This window comes from Haemorhous mexicanus, chromosome 6 (genome assembly GCF_027477595.1).
Source record: "Haemorhous mexicanus isolate bHaeMex1 chromosome 6, bHaeMex1.pri, whole genome shotgun sequence".
Lineage (NCBI taxonomy): Eukaryota > Metazoa > Chordata > Aves > Passeriformes > Fringillidae > Haemorhous > Haemorhous mexicanus.
The window spans coordinates 31,312,992-31,338,157 of record NC_082346.1 but is presented as its reverse complement, the minus strand read 5'-3'; the positions used below and the strand labels follow the sequence as shown (position 1 = coordinate 31,338,157).

Here is a 25,166-nt window from a genome sequence, read left to right as displayed (position 1 = left end):
CAGAAGCTCTGTCACTCAGGCCCCGTGCTTGTCTTCTGGTGCTATGGTTGTAATGACATTAGCATTTCAAAAAGGGGATTACCACAACCCCGGGTTCTGAGAGGAGGCTGTTTTGGCTGTTGCTTGAAAAGCTGCTTTCTGGTTACCTCGGTCAGTTTCTCCCCCCGCCCCTTCCCCGTAGATCCTGAAGAGTTGATGAAGGTATACATGCCATGGTGAAAGTGGATTGTTGTTGTTGTTGCAAGGAAGCTGGTTGTTTATTGGCCTAAATGTGGGTTAGTAGATATAAGGTTGTTTCTGATAGCATTCTTTCTTACTGATTTGGAGTGACTGCTTGAATTCCTGATGGGAAAGTTAAAGGGTCTGTGTTATGATCATAGCTGTGTGCTAGAGAACTATCCTGTAGTTATGCTTACAGGAAGAAGTTACATTATACTAGTTTGTCTTGCGTATTTCAACCAAAGGAAATGGGCAGCTCATGCATCCTATTCATTGTCTGCCTTCCACTCATCTTGTGTCATGAAAAAAAATCCTTTCTGTGCCCAGGCTCGGGATTTCAGGGTGGTTCCTTGGGAAGTGATTGTATTTTTATAAGGTCTTATTTAGCAACAAAAATTATTTTGTGAAACTTAGCTCCTGACTCTTGCAATTCTGTTACATTACCCTCACCACTGATCAATATTCAGTTGATTGTTTTTCACTAAGTTCACTTACCCTTTGTGATGTTAGTTGTGCTGGAAACTTGCATTAAGGCTCTAAAAATGCTGGACTCTGGTGGAAAATCCATGTGGTTGCTACTTCCTCTCCTGTTCCATTAGCTATAGAAATGTCAGATCGGGCCAGACAGATTGTTGACAGTCCCTGGGGAACAGAACAAAAGGAATTGCCTTCTTTGCCTGCCAGAGTGAGGCAGGACTACTTTGTACAACCTCTCCAAACGCATGAGCCCTAAAATTATTAGCTGGCCGTCAGTATCCAAAGCAGCCCTTCCCTTGACTGAGCACGCTTGGAGGGCATGCAGCAGGAAGTGCTGGTGGTTGCCTGGAGCTTTGTCTGGAGCAGTACTGCCAGTGCTGTGTGTATTGCACTGTTGAATGGGCTGGGGAAGGTGTGTATTGAGGAGGCTGAAGTGTTGACAGGCCTTAATCTTTGTGTGTGTCCGTAAGGCCTTGTCTTGCATGTTCACAGAGGATGGAGTTCAGCAAGTGGCTCTGCAGAGCAGTGCTGAGGTGTTGTGGGTGTCCCTTGCTCTGGGTGCCGCCGGGAGCGGGGCCTGCTCCCATGACTCATGGCTCCTGCACAGCTGTGGCTCTTCCTGAGGGACATGGCAGGCCTGAGCCAGAGATAAGCTGTTCTTCTGGGAACCAGGAAGGAGCAGGAGTAGTTTCCTCTATAAACACAGTGCAGGGTATTTGGTGTGCTGAGAAAAGGAGGCATTTAACTTATCTGTGTGGAAACAGGAACTGTGGAAGGCCTCCCAGTAGCGTGGTGGCTGCTGACAATGTGTGCGTGCTTATTCAGGGTATTTTGAGCTCTGCCCATCTCCAGGCATGTTCTAATCTGCGTATTTCCGTGGAGGGCACTTCTGTCTATAAACTTCAGCAAGGATGGAGTTTCTTAAACATTAGCTGTTCAATTGAACCTGCACAGAGGAAAGGTGGAGCTTCTGGGTGCCCTGTACTGGACAGAAAGCTGTGGTCGTTCTGTCTTGTCCTCTCCTTCTTCCTTTTTCTGCAGATGCAGCAGCACACACAGCTATGCAAAGCGACCAGCTGGCTCCTTGGGAAGTTAGTCACTGAGTGGCTGTGCCCCCAGCTCTAGTGGTACAGGCTTTTGGATTTACAGTTCAGCTTAGCTCCTGTGCACCTACGTGTGTCTGGTCTTGGGATGTGTGAGCTTCTGTATCCTCTTTTCAAAACTCCTTTTCTGGCAGTGATGCTAGAAATTAAATATTCTGTATTGTGCTGGAAGCAGGGTGCAGAAAAAGGAAAACTGTAAATCTGAATATTGTGAACTAAAAACCAAAGAACCAAAGAATGTAAGAAGCAACAAACAGCCTTGTTTCTGAGAGGCTGATGAAGTTTGAGATTTACTGTGGGGAAAACCCTCTTATTCTTTTCAATTTCAGGGCAATTACTGTTTTAAGGCTTGCAAAAGAAAGATAAGGACAGCAAAAACCCAAATGAATAAGTACTGGTCATAATATTTTGTGAGTTAAGACCGTTTATAATTATTATGGAGTAAGAGGAGGGGAAAAAGCATGAAGGAGAAAGTAGTTTTATTTCCCTTGCTCCCTGTTTGGATTAATGAATTTAATTACTTGGAAATAGCTAGTAGCAAACTTGTGGTTTTTTTCAAATGTACTTCTTACAAGACTGCAAATTTTAATAGAGGAGGCAATTCAGTAAAAATAATTGAAGACATGAGACCTTAACCACTATATCCCTCATTGCAAGTGCTTTGTGTCAGATGTTGAGAACTGAATTAATTTGCCTCTGATGTATTGAGAGGGAGAAATCAGGGCAATATACGATGCAATTCTAAATGCAGGGAAGCAAGTGAGATACTGATTTTTAAATAGATCCTTATAATAATAAAGTTGTTCTTTCATTTGTTCCTGTCAGCAGAAAATATAGAAACAAATATGGAAAGGAAATGGCTGTACAAAGTAGTGTGATTCTGTGTAGCAAGCAGCAAGAGTGCATAAGGTGGGAGAAAGGAGATGGGGCAGATTGCCAGGAAAGGATCTTAGTACAATAAATAAAACATGTGTCAGAAATTTCTCACTTCTTGATGGTATAGTTTAGATTCCACTAAATTGTTTGTTCTTTTGTCAGCTTGAACAGGTCTTTATAAAGTGATAAAGCAGCTAAGCAAGTAAATAGCAAAGAAAAACAGTAGTGTATCTTCTTTTAATTATGAAGATACCTGGTGGGATGGCTCTGATGTCAGGTACATTACCATCAAATGAAATTTTCCAATGTGCTTGTGTCCCACTGGTAATCGCTTAGGAGAGGATGTCTCAAATCATGCAAACGCTGCTGAAATTTTGCTCAGAGTGTTTAACAATCTGAAAGAGTGATTTAGTATTCTGCTGCTCAAGTTTGTAGGTAATATATTACTGAAGGAAAGCTGCAAAATTCCCATGACAACTGGGTAACATGAGATAACTCTAGCAGAGCAACTAAGTAGCATTTGGAAATCCATGAACGCACATTGAAGCTGCCTTTCTCCAAAGGTTGCTTTGACCATAAGCAGACTAAGAAAGCATTTGAAAGAAGGCTTAAATCCATTTCCTTAAACAATTTGCAGTGATGGCAGTCTGTTCTGAGTTGTTTCAGGAAGGCAGTGTAGTACCGTATGCCTTTTCTTCTTGGTGTCTACGTATCCCCAGACAATACCATCTGCACCTATTGCAAAACCATCCTTGCTGTTCCTCTCAGCCTCTGCAGCACTGGAGATCTCCTTTACTGCAGTATGGCCCTGCCTGTGCAGGCATTTTGCACCTCTAGGCAGAAACTCACTGAGGTCTTGTTGCCCAAGGGGGTTGCCATGTTATGTTCCCATTGCCATGAACCTTGCTTTTGACCATTTTTACTGAGGAGAGCAAGTCGCTTGTTATGTCTAAATTTTCTATCTGCAGCCACATGACCTCCTGTCAGAATGGACTGTTATGGAAAAAAATACTTTTCTGGGAGGTTTTTGCAGAGTCTAGACTGGAAATCTGTTGTCAGTATGTGTGCTAGACTAGGATTAGAAGTTTCCAAGCAGTGGTCTTTGGAACACATAACATTAGCCCATGTAGTTTTGCCTGCCACATGATGATAGCTTCTTGCTTTCAAACTGCTCTAATTGTGTTAAAATAAAGCTTTGAATGTTTCTTTGCTTTTCAGTGCAAGCAATTTCTGTAATTGGCAGCGGTATGTGCCCTTGAATAAGAAGGTATGTGGTCACAAACTGCCTCTGTAACAGAGAAATGCTCTTGTTGGAGTGTGTTCTACACACTGCTGTGACTTCCATTGTGATGAGGAGTTTAAAAACACCAGTAAGAGAACTTCAAAAAGCACAGCTATTAAGAGGAAAACAGGTGCAGTTGGAGTCTAGGCCTGGTGGTGTGGTTGTTGCAGGGTAGTGTGGGATCAATGCCTTACCAGAGCAGCAGAAGAGATATTCTGATTTGGTTTCTGTTTACGCTGCGAGCTAAAGAGTGAATGTCAACTGTCTGGTTGTCTCTTTTCCCCTGAGAATGAGTGACAGTGACAGCTTTGATGTGCAATAACTAGGTTGCTGTGATTTGTGTTTAAGGTTTTAAGTTTGGATGCTTGTGAGGGCAGGGCTATGAAAGTAGAACGTGGCATTTGATATAAGAGGACATCTCTACCTTACTTTCTGACAAAGGCATATAGACTGGGAGGAAAAATGGGAGAGAAAAAGGTCCAATGTCATAATCCAGGACTTCTCCCACTTCCTGGGAGACTTCTGCTTTCTTTGTTCTCAGGCAAGATACCAAATAAAAAGGCATCAGGAAGAGAAGTCTGTCTTTTGAGGAAAACTCTAGTTTTCCAGACGTTAAATGCTCTTTCTGTTTCTTGGGAAATAATTTTGACTTCTGGTGGGAGTTAAGACAGTATAATGGTGTTTAGCCACAAAATAGCTTTTACACAATTGCAGCGTTAGGTTAAGTACTGAGAACCTATTTTGAGGTTTGTTGCTGGGTGACTGTGAGAGAATGAAAATATATATCTTGACAGTGCTAATTCTTGAACGTGTATTTTGGAAACAGTGATTTGGAAATGCCTGGATCCTAGGTAAAAAGATCTATGTAATCCAGAGGTTTTGGAAAAGGGCACTCCTACATTGGTACTAATATATCCCTTTTAAGATTTTAGTAGGCTCTTGTGTGCATGCACAGAAGAAAGTGGTATTAGCTGGAGGATGTGTTGTCAAACTCCAGTTGGGTGTTCCAATCAATAAGCAGTGATTTGGGAGGACACAAGAATTCTTAAGGTTAAATAGGACAATTAAGTATTTCATTTATACCCTGATGAAAGATACAGATTATTTATGAGGAAGTCCCTTTGGGAAAGTAGGTACTCTTAACACTTCTCCCTTCTTTCCCAAACTTGAGGTACTTTCAACAGAGGCCAAGCTGTCTCTTAGGAACATTGTCATCTGTTCTCCATGTCAGCTGCCAGATTGTAGCTGTTTTTGTGAGTAGCATCCTCAATACTAAGTGTGCCTAAAGTAGCCTTTTCTAAGAAGTTAACAGAAAAGGCAGGGGTGGACAAGGGGCAGAATAAAGGGTGGTGCTGCAGGCTGTCTAACATGATATGAGTGCTGTGTAATTGAGCACAACAGTCTTTAGACAGTCTTTGGCTATAATTGGCAAGAGGAAGAAAGTTCTGACAGTGTCTGTGGGATCTGTAGGGTAAGAAAGACTAATTCCTGTGTGCTGAGCAAATTGTATGGAGGTGGAGGAGACTGGAAGAACTGAAGATTACCAGAAGTTTGAAAGAAGGGGCTGTAGCATTTTTTTAATATCATTTGTCCTGGTAGCTCCCTGCTGCCTGCTGAACATGGTTCTGCAGTGCCTGTTACCTTACTACTAAGACAGTGGGGTTTGTCTTATTCCCTTCCCCTAAAAACTTCAAATGTCATTTCCCCCAGTCATACGGATGAGATAGGGAAGCAAATGAACAAACCCAGGAAAGGTCTGAGTAAAGGAGTTCTGTCTTTAGTATCAGAATGACTTTGTAATCCCTGCTGCTGGTCTGTTAGGCTTCCTAGATGGTACGTGTTCAAGACCCCATGTGTTCCTAGCAAACTTGGCCCAAGTGCTCAGGTTTGGGTTCGGAGCTCTCAGATTGCTGTATACGTTGTTTCCATGTAATACGTGTTCTTCCTGATTAAATGCATGTGCTGTTCTGTGAAATTTTCTATATTGCTTTGAAAAAGAAATCAGTTACAGAACAGTAACTGATTGATTTAGTAAATGGACTCCTGTTTTTTTCTCTGGAGCTGTATTTTACACTCTGGATGTTCATTTATCAGCATCAAATAACTTCCCTTCATGCTGTTTTTCCCACTAGTTCCCAGGCATGTTATTTCAGCATTCTCAAGGAGTCTGCATATACGGTTGGGAGAGTTCCCAAGTGTGTCTCTCTCTGGAGGGCAGCAGTTTTGCTATTTTTAGCATGATTTCTTCAAATCTTCCATTTCCTTTGTGTGAAAAACTTTTACTAATTGTGAAGAGGTTGAACCTTATAATAAATGGATCTCAAATTTGCATGGGAAGCTTCCACTCTACTACCAAGAAACCTGGTAGTCAGCACTGTCTGGGCATTTTTGCCAAACACTCTGATAGAGTGAGCTCTACTCTGAGCAGCTGCAGAGACATTAGAGAGTAGCCTGGCGCAGGCGTTCTACAGCTCAGAAAGAGTTGTTGTAGGGATGCTGTCTGTGCACTGGTTTTTTTCACTGTGTTTGGGGTCTTCATTTTTGTCTGCTGGTGAACTTCATCTGGCCATAACTCTTGGTGGTTTATTGCCTCTCGACTGAATTACAGTCCAGAAGATGTGATGAGAGAAATTATAACATCTGCTATGGGAAGAAAGAAAAACTGTATTAACTAGTGAATATTTAAATGATGAAGAAAGACTTCTCAGTCCAGGAATTGAATTAGCATGGAAGCTGTTCAGATGTAGACCTGGTGACTGAAAGTGGTCTGAAGTCAGTGGCCTGCATGTCTGGCCTAAACGTCAGCTTCCTTTCTGAAGGCCCTGTGCCTTGTCTGCCCACCTGGTGTGGGTGTCTGGTGCCTCAGAACTAGCTGAGCCTGAGTTGAGCCCTCTCTTTGGGGAGTCCTGTGCAGGAAGCACTTTCTTCGCTCCCTGGAAAAGTGACCTGGGAAAATGCATGAGGATATGGGTTGCCTTATGTGTGGAGAGATCTTGTGGTTTTCTTGAAAGTGTGAGATGATGTGCTTGTGAGCTGCATCCTCACAGAAGTGGGGCTTCCTGAGTCAGTGCCCGTGCCTGTACGTGTCAGATGTCAGGACTGATTGGCAGAAGCCTGGTGAGGACCGGGAAGGTGTAAGGCAGGTTCAGTGACTGGTTCTGGAGGGAGTGAGCATAATCTCTGCCCTCCCCTCTGGTGGGTTTGGGGTTTTTTTGCTAGGTTCAGGGAGTACTAGATGGGAGCACTGATACTGAGGAAGAGCTTGGATTTGGATACTTGCTTCCTACTGTGTATGTTCATGCGATGATGTGGGAGGCAGATCTGGGTCCAGCTGTGGAGGGGTGAGGACTCCCCAGGGTGTTCTCAGCATTCCTCTGAGCTCTGGCCCCAGCTCTGAGGAAGCTGGGAGCGCTCATGAATTTTTCTCTTTTGTGCTCAGCAGAGCACTTCCTGTGGCACTCAGGCATGCTGCAGCAGCTTCCTCTGCTGCATTCTTCCCTGGGGAGCATCTGAAATAGGCTTTTCTTTTCTGTGTAGGAACTTGAAACTGCTTTGTTCTTGCATGATTTGGGGAAGATTATGTTGTTTTTAGCTGACAGGCCGTAACTTCTCCCACCGTATTGGTTGCTTTTGCTTACTGTTTCCCTTCCAATGCCTGAGTCAGGTGGTGGTTGTGAAATCTGTCTGCTAAATCAGTGTCTGTGTTGACCTAGGTAGTGGAACAGATTTTGCTCTAGGGAATCATGAACCTATAAATAAATAAATCCTTTAAGTAATTATTTTGTTTGTTTTTTTGAGTAATCTGGCTTTCCCACCTCTTCATCTTCTTCAGAGGATCACAGAATTAAGCTGTTATAATGACATCTTGCAGCGTAAAATCATAATTTCATTCTGATAGGTCTCTCTGTGATAAGATGGTTTTGCAGCTCTTGAAATGAAGTTTGAAATATTGTCCTGCTGGATTTGAAAATTTAGATAAAAAGGAGTAAGTAGCAATGTAGTGGATACTATTATCTACTAGCATAGTAGATGTAGTAATTACATTAAACATTGCTGAAACGTGGCAAAACTCTCCTCACAGTTAAATGCTTAAAAAAAACCCTACGACTTAAAAACCCAGCCCAAAGAAAAATAAAATACACCTTGCAAATCCCAGCTGACCACACAATCTCTTTTATGGAGCTAGGTAGTTGAAACAGGAGTTTAAACTATTCTCTGATGTGAGGGAATGCTGGGAGCTGAGCAGAAATGTACTCATGTGTTTGATGGAAGATGGCTGTGAGGAGGAGCAGTAAGGTTTGAGAAAGGAGGAGAAAAAATTGTAAGAAGCTCAGGAGGGACTTGAAATATCTCCAACTTGATGCTGCAAATACTGTGTGGAATTGCATAGGACAACAAACAAAATGGTCTCATGTTGTTTTGGTTCTTGTGGTAGTCAGGGAAACAGGGTTTGGAACAGCATCTGAAAATCAGCTGAATTGTCTGGAAGAACCTGGCCTGCAACAGTCTCTCCTTTTCAATAAGGTACTGTCCTAGACCTCAAGGTCTGGCTGGCAGGAAATTATAATAGTATCTGTCAGACTTGGCCTGTTGAAGTCAAGAATGCTTCAGGTAAACTGCAGTCACTGAGGTGTGATTCTTGGTGCTTTATGGAACCAAAATTCAATTAAGCATTTTCACGCTATTGATATCCTGTGAAATGTACATTGCCCTGAGAAATACTGCTGCTTTAGCAAGAACTGCTCTGACAGGACTAATGATGCTGTATAGATAAGACATAGCTGAAGGAAGCCACTTGAGAATGCTGAGCAAATAAGTGCCTCAGAACAATAAAGGAAACTTAATGAAATGTCACAAATAATATTAAAAAAAAACAGCTGGCATGCCAGAAGCAGAAGAAGAAAGGGTAGCACTGCAAGATCCAGTGGAAAGTGTCCCTGCCCATCGCAGGGGGTTTGGAACTAGGTGATCTTCAGGGTCCCTTTCAACCCAAACCTTCCTATGAAAAGTAACCCCATAATAAAGCATTGGGAGAATCTTTGTTTTGTTTTGTGGCTTAAACTTGGCTTTTTAATTGTTACAGAACAAAGAACCTCTCTAGCTTGCAAGGGAATATAAACAAGAAGAAAAAAATATGTACAGTCTTGTATTTCTTATTGCTTAAAAGCAGTGAATTGCTGAGAAAAAAGATTGAAGTTTAGTAGTCCTTGAGGAGACCTGATTTCTTTCCTGAAGATTTTGTTTTTGAAAATGGTTACATTGCAGGGTTTGGGGTTGTATGCTTTATAACTTCCTCTTATGTCAAAGGTACATAATGGTATTTAAAATTTTCCTATGTTTTTATCAGGCATCAAGGGCTAAAAATGAGTTCTGTCTTGGCAGTTGCTACTTCTGACATTATTATTATTATTATTATTATTATTATTATTATTATTATTATTATTATTATTATTATTATTATTATTGTTTTCAGCTGGATATTTTGCCATGCCTGTGCTTTGATTCAGTGGTTATAGTTAAAGTGTCAAAGGACAAATAGTATTTCAAAGGGTGAGAACTCCTTTTACGCGTCTTTTCTGAACACTGTTCTTGCCAGCTGTGGAAGGAGCTTCTTTTTGAACAGTTTCCCAATCCTGGCTTGTTTCAGTTCAGCTGTGTTTACCCTGTGGGTTTTTGGGATGAGAAGCTACAAAGACAGAAAGGAAGAATTCACATTTGCTGCTAGGAATGCTTTTGACAATTGCCATTTCATATCCATTGATTTGTTTAGAGATGTTGGTAGGGACTGGGAAAATAGAGATGAAAAAACAAACACTTTGAAATAGGTACATCTGTATAGCAAGACAGTCTTCTCAAAGAAGGTGGCTGATAATCTGAATTTTCTATACACTGCATTTGTATGCATAATACTAAGTTGCTATTTTCTTACTGTGTATCATTTGATCCCAAACAGACTCTGAGTTGGTGGAATGTGTGGGACTTTGCCTGTTCTGCCAGAGCTGATCATGTCTTCTGTGACTGGTAAATCAAAGTAGCAGCAGCATCCTACCAGACCTTGATGCCTCTTGCTAGTCATGCTTCAGTCACAAAGCAAGCTTACTAGTAGCTTTGCTGTATTTCCTCCCTTCTTGCCAAAAAATATTCTTTTAGTATTTGTATTGCCAGTAAATAGAGATTACTTGCTGAGTGGGTGTTAAGTTTCAGTGCAGGTTATGCAGGGTCTGACACCACCTTTCCTACTATCACCTCCCTAGCTCTTAAATTGCTCCGACACCATTCAAGTGTTAGGCAACTTAGAGAGGTGTGTCACAGCTAGCTTGTCTCAGTAGAAGAAACTTCTTACTTTTCTTTGAAGATGAGTTCTTCAGCTTCACTCTGTTGTAGAGCTTTTGAATTTATTTGAGTTTGGATTGGGTCCGTATCAGCTGTCCCTTCAAGAAAGTGAAGCTCAGACTGACTGATCTTGCATAAGTGGGAGTCTGTAGCACTAGGGTCCCTGGGAAAGGTACATTTGCCATGTGCAGTACTTCTGTTACTGTGCAGTCTGATATGCCTCCCACTTCGAACAGGATGACTTGAGGAGTGTTCAGGTGTGTCTGGGGTTTTTCTTTTTTCTATCGTGCTGGACTCTGTAGTGAAGTTGTTTGTCATGCTGAGCTTCTCTAAAGCTGGTAGGAAAGATGACTTAATACTTAGAGCTAAACTAACCACATCTAGACTGAAAATATGACTGTGCTCAAGAGAGGCTTTCCAGTGAGACAAGGATAATAAGTCTTTGCAGTTCTGCCCAGTCAGTGGTAAATTATCTGAGTGCTTGTTTTGACAAGTCCCATGATACAGATGAGTCATTCTTAAAGGATAAACACATCTGCCCAGATATTAAATTCTGTTATATTCAGTGGTCCTGAGCAGAGCCAAAAGCCAGAAGAGAAATAGCATGGCAGAATGAAAAAGTGCTCTCCTCTGTGTGTTGATGTATCAGATTGGAGTTTCAGGATCACTGTCCTTACCCACCTTTCCTTAGCAAATCTGTCAGTAGATGAATTGCATGGGAAAACTTCAGTAACCCAGGGCTCTGAGCTTCCCCGTTTGATTTCCACACAGATGAAGGTGGAACAACATTTAGTGCACAGCGCTCTCCTGTGCACAAGCCTTTACTAGATCAGCCTTGGCCAAACTTCCAAATCAGTACATTTTGGATAGGCTGACTCAGAGGCAACAGCTGCTGCTGCTGCTGAAAGGATGAAAAATGAATCAGTTGTAAAAGGTTCATTAGTGTATGAAGGAGGCCTACCAGGGCAGTGACTTGGCTAAGTGTATCTAAACTCAAAAATTATTACTTCAGATTCCCATGTCCCCTTGGACTTTAGGACTGCCTCATGAGCAGACTTTTGACTGTGCATTGATCTTTGTCAAGAGTAACCCGTAACAGAACTGTGATTAGAAGGTGGGCATGAACTGGCCTCTAGGGTAAGGGGAAGCCAGTTGTTGTGGTTGATGGTGTCTGCCTGAGTTCCACCTCATGGTGGACAGGGAGTAATTGACTCCTACTGCTGTTGGTGTTACTAAGTGATATGTGTCATCCTGAGCTTGAGTGGCCATGCTGGAGTCCACAACAGGGACATATCTTGGAAACTCTCGTAGCAAGAACTTCTAAAGCCTTATTGGGAAAAGAAGCCTGATGGCTGTACTAGGCTGAAGTTTCAGGAGTGGAAGTTTTGTAGCCATATGGAAATCCACAAGCGAGTTAAGTTTCCTGAGGTACTGCTAAATTGGAGGCCTTGTGTCACTTGCTGGTAGAGACAAGTTTTGCTCTGCTATGTCTTTAAGGTGTGTTTGCCTGGTGTCCTCACCTAGTGTCAATAGAGGGGCCGTATTCATATCAGTCAGATCTTTACAGACCAGTCGCCTGTGTCCTGTCAAAACCTGATGTCCTAAATCAGCATGAATATCATGTTATGCTGAAGAGCATAGTTACGCTCTTTCCTATACTGTCTCATTGCTCTTACTGAAGCATGAGATGTTTTTCATTAGACCAGAGCCCCATAGTGTGTTCAGGCTTTTATCCTAAAAAACCCCACCTTAGGGTATTGCTATGTCCAAACTGAAAACCCACTTAGGAACAGACAAGACATATGTGCAGGTTACCCCTGCAACTGAGACCAGTTTTTAGTTTTGTAAGTTTTGAGAAACAGGTAAGCAGGGACAAGATACAAATCAAAGCTGTATGAAGTAAGTTCCTGTACAGCTGTCTATTTCTTTTTTGTAAGATCATCAACTTATTTTGACAATCTTATTATTTTTAAATAATCTCCTCTTTGTTGCAATATAAAAGAAAATCTAGAACTGGAAGAGCCCACTCTTATGAGCCCACAGGGCTACTGGATTTTGGATTCAACTGCAGAATCTGGAACCTTTTGATTATACAAAGTATTTTTACAGCACTTGCTTAATTTCCTTCTTGGACCATGTGAAAATAATTATAGGGTGGCTGGAAGAAGGCACAGGGAGGCTGGAGGCAGCCTTAGAAAACAAAAGCCAATGAAATGTGGCCACTGTGCCCATGGATGAGAGCAAGTTTCTGTATTAAATTGGCTCTTGCAGCCCCTGTACTGCTGACTCCAACTGCAGCCCAGATGCAAATTGTTTGTTCTGTCCTGGCAGTGTGGGATGTTGTAAAGTACTGGTGCTCGTCTTTATGGGACATAAGTAAGCTTCATGAGCTTCCACACACATCACCAATAACTTTAATATGTGTGTGTGTACAGCAGTAAGATTACTGTATCAGAAGATCTTAAAAGTACTTCTGCAGTTGTTCCCGGTTTGCTTCCTCCTCCTTATTAATGCTTCCGGAATTAATTTATCATCCTGGCTTTGTTTAGAAACACCAGGTTTTTGTCTTATGATTTGTTATGATGTTATCCTGATGTCCAGAATGCCTGGCACGGATGAGAGCCCTGCTGCAGCCAGCCCTGTGCAAACATAACACAGAGCCAACTCTGAAAAACTTGGAAGTGTTAGTCTCGGAGCCTATCAGGCTAAATCACTTGGGAATGTATCTGAGGGGACCGCATTACAGGTTGGCTTATTACAGGGAAAATAATGCAGTTGTCACAGTGAGTAACACTCTTCTAGGAAGGTAGATGTGCTGCTGGAGTGCAGTTGTGTTTGGTTGCTGCTTTCCATTGCAGAAGTCTTCCTTTCACAGATGTGGTTTTTGTTAGACCTGAAATTTGGATCTTGGTTTTTCAACTGCCTAGCATACAGCAAAGTCTGTCCTGTTTTGAAGGGGGAAAGAAACTTGAAAGGCATAACATTTCTTTTTCTGCCAAAATATCAGTGGCACTGGGAGTTCTTTAACTGAAGCAAGGCTTTCTAAGGGGCAGAGAGAAGTACGTTTTATATCCAGACAATCTGTAGCACTGTAGAAGCACCAGTGGCAGCTTATATAGCCTAAACATTTTGACTCTTGTAGGAAGTAAATATAATTTGCATTTTAGTGTAAGCTTTGATGCTAATGGTTTTCTTTTTAGGAGATGGATAAACTACTGGGGGTAAAAAAAAAAATCATATTTCTAATAGAAAGACAGACAAGACCTATAATTTATGTTGCACTAGCAGGCTTCCTCTGTGGTTGGCTAATCACAGCTGAGTGTTAATAAGCATAGAGTTTTTTTAAATACTGTTGTAACATGTTAATTAAGATAATTCGTCTCCATGTGTCTCTTGAGTTACCAGATGGCGACTGCATTGGTGGAAGGCTGCAATTAGAGTCTTTTCTTTCTTGCTTTTTCTTCCCCTGCCCTAAGGGGAAAAAAAAGAAAGAAGGAAAAGGAAAAAATAAAGCAGCTTTACTGTGTATGAGATGGCTGTGAGGGGTGCCTGTTACTGTACACATTTTAAGTGCTTGTGTCTAATTATATAAATGCACAGCTATATGATTATATATACAAATCTTTTTGCTTTGCTTCTTCTCATTTACCCACATTATGATATAAAAAAAAATAAGCCTCCCTTTCAGAGTATGCCCTTGCTGAGGAAACTGTAATTGCCCTGTGAAGACTCCAGTCCTGCTCAGTTTGGTCTTCTGTCTGTGACTTCAGAATAAGCAGCATCTGGAGCCAGTAAAGACAGAGAGCTTATTTTTCAGTGCACTTGGCCCCTGCTTAATACACAGAACCCAAAAGAGGGTTATGTTTTGCAGCGTGTTTTTAGGAAGGCTTAAAATATTTTAGGGGCAGGGTCAGTGAGAAGTGTGTGCACTCACAATGGAGGTCTTTTATTGACTTCTGCCTCCTGTAAGTTAAATATAAAGAGGTCCTTTAGCCTCAGCTGTTGTGACTAGGCCCCAGCAGCAGCTGCTGTATCAGGTTTGCCCCTTTGGGAAATGACCCATCTGCTAGAGAAAGCCAGAGCGCTGAAAAGGAGAAGATTCAAAATCTGTTCTCCTGCTTCCAATCCCCATCTCCTCCCCAGAAATTACAGACCAGTGGAAAACCTGGGCATCTGGTAATACGTGTTTTACAGAGTGAATCCTGTCTCCGGCTAGAAGCACACCACGTTGTCAACTGTTGCCAGCTGGCAGAGGATGGCTTCAGTCTGGGTCCCTTTTCACATGTTCTATCTGTAGCTACTGTGTTTGTATGGTTAAAACACACAGGCTAGTACACTGGTGGGCAGTAAACAAAAAAAAACCCACTAAAATACCTCGAGCTACCTGAAAGGGGAGCAAAGCATGCTTCACCTTGGCCAGGAGAGACCTTCTTGTCTTCTAGGCTTTCTTATGACTGCAGCACACATTTGTGTTGGAATTTCATTGTGTGGGCTAAAAAATGCTCTGAAGATGCTGGAAGAGGATAAAATCTCAAATATTATTCCCAGATCAGGTCATTGTGCTTCTTGGAGCCAGCCTGCCAAGAGAAACCCCTGTGTAAAGTATGCGGCTCTTTGTGTTCAGCACAAACCTCCTGTTAAAAGCAGTGACGTTTGTCCCTGAAGTACTTGATGAGCAATTTCCTAGCCTAATATTAATCCAGGCTCTCTGCCTGGGAAGGACAATGCAGGAGCAGAGGGTGCATAGTGGGAAGCTGCTGTGCTGAAAGCTTGTGAGTGCATCCAGGCAAGCACGGTTAGTTGGAAACCTGAAGGTATTTAGCATTCAGAAATGGAACTGGCACTCTTGTTGGAAAATGTGGGTGGGGGTGACTGCTTTTTTATCTACCACTAAAGCACATCCCCTTGTTATTGCTTTCTCAACAGGAAGGAAGGTGTGGGTGGGGAGCAGGAGTGCTGTTGATCAAAGCTTATCAAGGTGCTTTTTCTCTCCAGACCAACTGGCTAGGAAGTGTTTCTTTTGTAAAAGATGGTGTTTAGTTTGCATAGTTAGTCTAAAAGGGGTATGAAATTGTAACAGGCTTGCTTCTTACTAAAACTGAAGAGCTGCTGAGGGAAGGGCTGCCAAAAGTGGCTTCTGCTGTTTGTAGGCTGGTTTGTGTGTGCAAGGGAGGAGAGGAAAAAACTGGGATATTATTGCTTCTCTGGATTTCACACTGAAAGCGAAGCGGGCAAGTCATCTTCCTCCATCATCTCCCTTGCTGCAGAAGGCTCCTGGAGCCAAACACCATTCCTGTCTCAGGCAGAAGGAAATCTTGTGTGACTGAAGGCCCCATTTTAAGAAGAAAAATTCCTTACTGAAAAAGAAGCTTGTGGAATGTTTTTTTTCTTCAGTCAGCCTGTTTTCCCCTGTTCCCCCAGAGAGTGACTCAGCAGGAGGTTTGGGTTAGAGGGACATGACAAGTAGTTGTATGTTCTTTGAATAAAATAGGTGTATATGTATTTTTAAATCTTTTTTCTTCTCAAGGCAGGAAACCACCTTTTGCCTAGACTCTGCAGAGAATAGGGGATAAAGCATCTAACTTGGACAGTGAATTTCCTGTCCAAGGGTTTATAAAATATGTGCTTGTTGTTGAAAATGTTACACATGCCCGTTGCGTGTGTGCCTTTAGTTTTGGTGCTGCATTTCATGATTTTTTTCTCTCAGTAGGTGCATAGTGGGGTTTGAGTTCATCATACGCTAGGTAAGGATCTGTCCTGCCATAGCAAATGTGGAAGTGTATGAGACAATGTCTTCCCTGAGAGGAAATGTTACACTGAAACACAAGAAAAACACCCAGACCCCAACAACACACCAAAGCAAAACCAAAGAAGACCCAAACCAAAAAAATTTCATTAAAGTTACTTGCAGTGTGTTCTGTTAGGTGCAACCTGAGGCACTGGAGTCTGTCTGCAGCACTGTGGAGCTGATGTGTTCCTCTGTTTTTGCTCAAGAAGCTGCTAAGTCAGCTTAACGCTGTGGCTGCCTACCTGCTGTGTGGCTAAGGACAGCACTGATGCTGTTATCTGGTTGGATCACATTCATGCTTTTCTGAGTACTGGTGACAGAAGTTAGGAGTATATCCAAGAAGTGGGCAAAGGGAGAAGTAAATTCTTTCCTTATTGGCTTGCTAAACAACCAGGAGGTTAGCAGAGAGGTCAGGTAGCACCCTGCTGGCAAGAACTGAAACTCTGCAAGGAGCGAAAAAAGTCTCTTCTATTAGCAAATATGGCCAGAGCTCTTGTTAGGAAGCAACCGAATGCATTTGCTGAGGCCAAACCAACGTTCAGTGTCACCCCTGGGTGGGATCCATGGGCAGCACTCTGCTGGAATTGCCAGACCTATAAAAGCTGAAGTGAGCATTCTTGTTGCTCCCTGGCTTGCACTTCTAGCCTGCTGACTGCTTCAGGCTGTCATGTTTTTATTGTGAAAAAGCATTGTGTAAAAATGATGGAGCCCTGTGAATGAATTTGCATGCAAATAGCAATTGATAAAAACCCCACTATTGCTGCAAGCCCGTTCAGGGCACTAACTGGAAAAGAACTGGGAATCTGGCTCTGTTGTTTTCAGCATGGTGTTAAACCTGAACCTCAGGTCTGAGATGCTGAAAATGCACATCCTCTGCAGAAGGCTTCAGATGGAATTAGTATTTCAGACCACCCATTTAGTTATGGCAAGACCCAGATTGAAAGTGGGAGTAGAGAGGGAGGATTTCTCCCTTTGAGTTTGGGATTGTTTGGAAGGTCCTTGCCAGAAGTTAGTAATAGCTTTTGCAGTTCCCTCAGCTATACTGAGGTGATGCACACAGAAATTATCCAAGTTGAAAACGAAGTCTCTGTAGCAGGGACAGGTAATTGGAAAATGGGGATATCTTTTGTTTATTTCGGGTACTTCTCTACATGTGCTGTTTTTAGGGCTGGTGGCAAGTCCTGTCGAAAAGAATAAAGGTGACAATGTTTTGGAGAACTGGAGACTTGGACAGAGAAGTTCTCCTTGCCACTGTGGAGTGTGCTGAAGCACAACCTGTAGGAGAGTGAACAGGAAATGACTGTGACCAGGAGGAAACCTTCCTATGTGACAGGAAATACAAGAAGAGACAAAAAGATGGCAGGCCTTGAGACAAGCCAATGTTTTCTGAGCTATTCCACAGAAATCCTACTGTAGGGCAATCAAAGTAGTACAAAAAAGTTAGGATCGAGCTTCAGGGGAAACAGCATGAAAGCAATGGCATGACCTCTAGCACTGGGACGATTTAATTGGGTGCTTCTGTGTTCTGCTTCACAGAGATATTTACTCACCAGGTAAGACCTGCTGACATGAGACAACATGACAAGTTTAACCAGACTAGCCAGGGGAATATTTATCTTGTTTAAGAGGGTGGTTTTTGTTTGTAGGATGTTTTTCTTCTGTGAGTCTTGATAGTATCTGTTAAATGGAGAAAATGTTGTACATGAAGAAATAGAAGTACTGAGCTTAGCATCTTCCATTTCTAGTTTCCACATCACACAAAAGTTGTGGTATGTCTAAAAGGCCAGGAGGTGTTAACAGTATCCAAGCAGGGCACACACTCAGGGCATCCAGCAGAGCAGTTGTAAGCACAAATGTCTTCCCAAGTGCTTCAGCATAGACCTGTAAGGCTCCTGTGCCAGTGCTCTGAGGGTAGTCAAACCTGCTAGAGCACTTGTGTAGTCAGTGAGGGATTTACATGAGGCTGTGTCCAGCTTCCTCTTGAAGTTGATGGGATTTGGGCCTGACTCATGTAAAGAGCAACTTTATTTTGTCAAAACTGTTCCTGTCCTGGTTTTAGTGACCTTTGTGTCCTGCTGTGGAGAAGAACTATTACTGGATGTTCAGTGTAAGACATCCTGTTGTTAAGCAATGCTATGCACAATTGTCTGCCCATGTAAGGTGGGCAATGCCGTGGCTTGTTCTCTCTCAGTTACAGACTTACAGGTATGCACTCTGGCAGATCAAGATTAGAAGGGATTTTTCATTAGCTTCCTTGGTTTATTGGTTGGTTTGGGTGGGGTTTTTTTGTTTAGTTGTTTGTTTGGATTTTGGGTTTTTTCTCATAAAAATGCATTTTTTTAAGGAGAATTGGGTTTTCATCTCTGTATAGGCAGACTGCCCAGTAAAACAGGTTAGTGACTGAAAATCAGTTCAGCTTGGTGCAGAAAGGAGGGGGTGTAAGACCCCTCGTAGAGTCCATGAATCTTACTGATTGAAAAAATAAAGAGACAGGGACAAGCAAATTAGACTGTATAGAGGTCTTAGACTTCTATGTGGTGTTATGCCTGTGCAAAGAAGGTTAATACTGAGGAGCTTTTATAATTCTGTGACAATTATCCAGTCAGATTGAAGTATGATTTAATCTTTCTTTGTATGTATGAGTGGAGTGTATTGTTCTTTGTGTTTGCAACAACAGACTCATCCTGCTTGAGCTTTGTAAATCTTCTGCTTATCTGTGAATTTCACTCTCAGTGATCAAGGCTCAGCTGTGCTTCTGTGGTTTATATTCTGAGCACTTAAACCTCTCACTTTTGTGTCAGCACACAACAGACCATATGCTTCCATCTGTGGCATTATATATGACCATGGCTCGGGTTTGTGTCTGTTACATTATGCTGGAAATGCTTTTAGTTCTGCATCAAGTTGGTATTCAGGACCACTGCTCAGCTTCAGCTCAGCCAGGATATGAAAGAACCATTTCATCCTTTGGTGATTAGATTAATCAATTTGGCCAACTGTCTCTAAAAGAAGCTGGATTCCAGCTCCTCACTGCTGTCTGTGAATCTGGTGGAAGATGAAGCAAGTGAGGATTGCTTCTTGAAGGAGAGCCATGGAAAAGGGAGCTGGTGAAGGTAAAATGTGATGTTGCTGTTGCTGCAACAAAAAAGAGGTTCCTTAGTGTTGTGGTGGTTATTGTCAAGCTGGTAACAGCTATTCAAAGAACATCAGAGCAGTTAACCCTCCTTGAAGGAGGACAGTATTTTTTTAAGTGACCAAAACAGAAAAATATTTTGCTTATAGGTGATTTGGTGGGACACCGGGTGGAGGTACATACTGGCTTAGTATTTTTTTCATTTACATATTGAAAAACTGTATATTAAATACTTAGTGTTTTGGAATGGCATTTGCGGAAGCTCCAGTGCATAACTTAATTTCTGCCTGTCAATCTGGAAATGACAATTTCTTTACCTCTGAATGGAGTTCAGTAATGTTCTAAGTCTTTGGACTTCTATTTCCTTTCTGTTTTCCAGCAGTGTATGCTGGCAGAGAACCAGCTCTCTCAGGAGGTGTCATAAGCTTCAGTACCTCCTAGAAACAGGGCCTTTGGGAGTATTTGCTCCCTTTGCACAAAGTGGAGAAATGCTTAAAACCTATTTCTGTGCCTCCTGAAAGCTTGATAAATCAAGATCCTGGCAATAGCTTTGCAAGCCTAGAATGTCAGTAACCCCCTAGGAAGTTGGTGACTTCTGTAACTTGGCTCTCTTACTCTTCCCTCCCCTACATGAACATTTGTCTGAAGATGTCTTACAAGCCCTGGGGTACTTCCAAAAATACATGTTTCAGGGAGGAAGTTGACAAAATTTCTGCTTGTATCTTTCAGTTCCCTGTACTGAAGCATCCTGACACAGCCGTGCTCCAGAGTGGTAATACACAGTTCACACAGGCAGCCCCAGCTCCTTCTGGCTGCTGCTAACCACAGCCAGGCATGGGCTGCTCTGGGTCTGTGTTCTGGCAGCAGTTAGTACCCAGCTTTTTTCACCCCTGAAGTGTCAGTGGTTTGTTCTGTGGACAGCAGTAAATGGGGTGCTCTGCCTGGTTCTGTATTGCTGTGAACACACCAGTGCTGCAAACTTGGGTATAAGTTTTGCTGCTGGAGACATAAAGGGTAGTGCAGAATCAAACTTGTACTTTGTCTTCTATTAGCCTCAGTGTAGAGTGCACATATGGAGGCAGTTGAAGAAACCTATTATGGAGAGTGTGAAAACTGAGAGCAGTGAAAGCTTAGGAAACAGGTCGCTACATTGTCTGTCCCAGGCATTCTGGATGCCTCTGTTATGCTGGACTGGGTCCTGGTTTGCAGAGGTGCTGCATTCTGTCAGAGATGCCAGGGACAGAGAGCTGGTCTAGTAGGGAACAGAAGTGTTTGACTTTCTCAGTTTTTCAATTACCACTAGTCCATCATCTTACCCACCCAAGCCTTGCCTTCAGCAATTTTCAGTGCCATCAACACTGTTTAGTAGACCTCCCCAAAGCTGCAGGCTCTAAGAAGCTTTGTTCTCCTGAGGCTGCCTGGCAAAGGACAGTCCAGGATCAGCTCAATCATGTTGAGGGTGGAGGGTGTTGATGTTCTGGCTGCCTAATCCATACCTTTTTTATCTGTTTCCCCACACACAGACAGTGTTCTTCCATCACAGTGACGGTGACATTTTAAAATACTTGTGCACTTCTCGATGCTGTGATGCTGTGATGACCAATGAAGGTTGGGGGCAGAGGGAAGGGGAGGTGGCTGATTCTGCAGTCCCTTTCCTGTGAATAGGACAAGTCAGGTAAAACTGCCTGAACACACTTACCAGCTGCTTCTCTCCTTTCTGGTCCGAGTTGTCTGTGGAGGTGAGGAGGAATCCCCTTTCCAGTTCAATAGCTGTGCATCTCCTGCAGACCTTACCTCAGAGACCAGATCAGGGTTCTGCAGGTGCTTGATGTGGCGGTGTTTCCAAGCCTTTGAGAGTGCTATTGCAAAGTCAATGAGTGCCTGTTTCATGTTGGCTGGATGATATTTGTACGTGACTGAGAAATCTCATCAGTGTAGGTGGCACTTTATGATAGAAGGGGAACCGACAGTGAGCTGCTTCTGTGTGCAGAAGGGCTCCTAGTGCAGTGGTCAGGCTCAGCTCAGCTCATGGGCATAGCTCAGGAGAAAAGGGAACCGTGGGACTGAGCTCTGCTGCAGTCAGCAGAAAGATGCTGTGCATGACTCCCAAGCAGTTCCAGGTACCTGCTGTGGTATAAAAAGCTGTAGGGAAGTTGTCCTGTCTGCTCTTGAGTTTTGGCAACTGCTGTGGTGACTGTTGGGGAAGATGAAACAGGAAAGCCTTACAAATATGATTGCCTGGCAAAAGATGTTGAGAATATAGAAACTATAAGCGAGATTGAAATGAAAGCAAGCTTTGAGATCCCTTAGTTACTGAACAACAGGAAAACAGTGGTGTGGCCGGCTGAAGGTAATCCCCTTTTGATGAAACAATACCCTCTGCAAGCAGGCAGGTCCAAGGGTCAGAGCAGACCCTGCCAGCTTGGCAGAAGGGGTCCGAAGAGTAGTTTTTAGGGTTTAAAATGTAGCACAATATGATAATGTAGTGATTCTTATAGGCTGTATGTAAATGCTATAGGATTTGTATGTTGTACTAGATTGGTTAGTGAGAATCAGGATATTCAACACAGAAGATGATTTATTGTATTGTAACGGGAACTTCGCGCTCTTATACTCTTGCTTTTGCTCTTGTTCTCTTGCTCTTGCTTTTACTCTTGCGCCCTTACTCTTACTCTTGCTCTCACTTTTCTATGCTCTTAGCTCTTGCCTTTTACGTTATTACCCTCTCATTCTCTCTCTTCTCTCGAGCCTGCTCCGAGCTGCAGCTGGCAGCTCCCAGCAGGGCCCTGTACCCATGCCCTTCGCAATAAACCGCAAGTTCCATGACTTGGCTTCAGAGATCTCTCGTCTCTGTCCGTCCCGACCATGCTAACCCCCAGTCTCGCCTACAGTGATGCTGGCTTTTACCCACAGCTCTCCACCAGTGCCAGGAGAGGTACCTGGTAAACTGCTAAAAATAATCTCTGGTGCTCAGATGGCTTTACAATTTAGCACAAAAACCTCTTCTGGACTGCAGATGAACCAGGGCATTTGTCTATATGTTAGAATGTGAAATTTGTCATTAATCTGTTGCTTTGGCTGATCCCAAATGCCCTGAGATGTTTCACAGGTTCACAGTGAAAGGAAGTTCAGCCTCATCGTGTGCAGGATTAAAACACTGCTTACAAAATTATTGCAGAAAGAAAAGATGAAAATCACAGAAGAGGTAACAGTTCAAACTCATGAGGCACAGGACAGTGGCTTCTCTGAAGCTTATTTAAGAATAAATCTCAAGAACAAAGTTTTCTTGAAAAGCTGCTGCTTCAACCCCTGTTAACCTTTTCTGAAGAAGTAAATTGAATTGCAGTTTTAAAGCTGGCAGAACTCATACCAGAGCATTTTTGGCTTCACTCAGCACTTCATCTCAGCGTTTATTGGCATTTACAAGCAGTACCTGTGCTGCATTCTCACACGTGTTTAGGTTCAAGAGTCGTTTGCACTAAGGCAATGTGGCAAATTTTTCCACAGTGAATGAATCTCAAGTTTTCTTTTGCTTCTTAAATCTTGCTAAAAATCCAATTACTTGAACTTTGCCCAGCTGTTTGTTGCTGTTTGTCCTACAGTAAGTGGGTCACTTAGAGGTAGAACATGGGAGAATGTGTGCTCTGGGCTTGAAGGACAGGCCTGGGTCACCATGCTCTGATGGAACACCCTGTGGGTTGACTGATTTTCTGTGCCCCAAAATGTCTCAAGAGGGATCTATGATGTATTTTCTTTTATGAAGTCTGGGAAGCTGATGTATGTTGTCAGCAGAAGTTATTGGGGCTGTTCTGAAGGGTCTTTGTGACCTGTCAGAAGAGAGGAAGTTCTGAGCAAGACAAACATCCTGTTTTCAGTGCAGTTTCCTCAATTTTGGTTTGTTGTTTTTATTTGAATGGCTATTGAAAATTCTGCAAGAAAAGTTCTGGCATGTGCCAGATACCACATGGGCCTGTACCCAGTAGTCAGGGTAATGGAGGTACAAAAAGGAACGTGAAGCACTTTTAACACTCATACAGGTAAACAGAGTGGTTTTTAAAGAAATGTTTTCATAATATACTTATTTCCTTTTTAAAAGTAGACTAGAACATTTGGTTCTAGGAGAAGTCCCCTTGAGATGATCAAGTTCAGCCTTTGATGGAACACCACCATGTAACTAAACCGTAGCACTAAGTGCCATGTCCAGTTGTTTCTTGAACTCTTCCAGGGATGGTGACTTCACCGTCCCGTGTGCAGCCTGGTTCAACACCTGACCACCCTTTCAGTGAAGAATTTCATCCTACTGCAACAAAGCTCTGTTGCCAATCTTGTTGGTGGCATATCTATGTAAAATAGTCAAAATCTGTGTGCTTTTACAGGCTTCTAGGGTGCCTTAGGATGGAGCCTGTCTGCACCTTGACACTGTGTACCCATAGTACAGAGGGGTTTTTGCATTCCTCATTCCTTTCAATAGGTCTCACAATCCTCCCCTGCCTGATTAATAGGAAAGCCTGGTTTTTAGGTTCACCCCAGTCTCTACTGAAACAGCTGTGGAGAGAAGATAGCAGTAAGGATTTCCTGGGCCTCTCTCATGCGGAATCTGTGTTGTGTCACTGTTCAAAAATATCACCAGTTTGGTGCCTGCCAGTTGGACTGTACTACTGTGATAACAGTAGTAATACAAGCAGTATTTAACAATCAGAGAAACGTTACCAGAGGTGTTCTCTGCCATTGTGTAACAGCTTTTCTTCTTGGTTTTAGTAGTTTCCTAATTTAGTGGGTGTTTGTAGGTGGAAGTCTTCCTTTGTGTCATATATACTGTGTAATAGGTGTCTTCTTCTGAGATGTCCCTCATGATACTTTCTTTTTTACCAGATTGTCCCCAGCCACCACAACCTGAGAATGGAGGCTATAAATGCCACCCTAGCCCCTGCAACAACCCTCTGACTTCAGGCAGTGTCATAGAGTATCTGTGTGTTGAAGGCTACATGCTGAAAGGAGATTATAAATACTTGACATGCAAGAATGGAGAGTGGAACCCAGCCATGGAAGTCAGCTGCAGACTTAGCCCAGGTGAGTGCTCCCTGACTCTAGAATTGCTCTTGCATTGACTTTTCAGATTATCCTTAAGCACTTAGTGTGATGCTGAGGAAGTCCATATGGCTGTCTCTCATTGCTCCAGCAATTTCATAAATGCAGCTCACAATCACGACTCTTTCTTTAAAATGTCTCTTCAGTAGCAGCCTGTCAGATACAGATTTAGAGTCCCTAACACAAGGAGAAAAGCCATGGACAGGAGTATAAAGTAGGCAACTTGTTACTTATGTGGAGCCTCTTATCTTGAGCCTCTCATCCCTGGAATGCTGGAAGCCCTAACAGTAGCATTTTCCATGCTGTCTGGTTTTATTTTGATGGGTTTGATTGTGCATCTCCTTCAGTGAGTCTATGCACTTGTGTGTGGGTGTGTGTGTAGAGTCAATCTTCCTTGCAAACAGGTTAAGTAACCATCGGTTTCCTGTGCTGAAAAGATTGGTTCTACTTTTCACTGTACTGGTGGGAAAGGACATTGCTGACAAATGATTTCTACTTCTGTCCAAATAGAAGTGGACAGCTTTTGTTTTGTGTCTCCCCAGCTGAACAGGAACCCCTCCATCAAAGCAGCAAAGTAAAAAGATTTGCAGGAAAATGTTAATAATACAGCTCTTAATTTGCCTACGACTCTTCTGCTTTTAACAGTGGGTATATTGGATAAAAGGAGAACTCTCTCCCCTCTTCTAGGTGGGCTAGTTGATAGAACCTTACTACTCAGTCCTGCTGAGCCAGCAGGATACTTTGGAATTAAGTCTCATAATACATAAAGCAAAATGTGTCAGCTTAATTGGGAAGAAACAGGAAATAAAAATTACCATCATCAAACTCTTTATGGAGCTCACTGCATACCTCTCATCTCTGGAACAT

The 25,166-nt window shown here is 42.7% G+C and overlaps 1 protein-coding gene across 9 annotated transcripts in view; it reads left to right on the top strand.

Moving 5' to 3' along the window:
- SUSD6 (sushi domain containing 6) overlaps window positions 1-25,166 on the top strand; it is an 80,652-nt gene that overhangs the window by 44,558 nt on the left and 10,928 nt on the right. For 8 of the 9 annotated variants that reach the window (XM_059849678.1, XM_059849683.1, XM_059849682.1 and 5 more), the window contains one exon: window positions 24,084-24,281. In XM_059849678.1, coding sequence (XP_059705661.1) covers window positions 24,084-24,281 — 198 coding nt within the window. Of the gene's footprint in view, window positions 1-9,910; window positions 9,979-24,083; window positions 24,282-25,166 lie in introns of those variants that run through there. The other variant, XM_059849685.1, reaches the window with a different exon arrangement.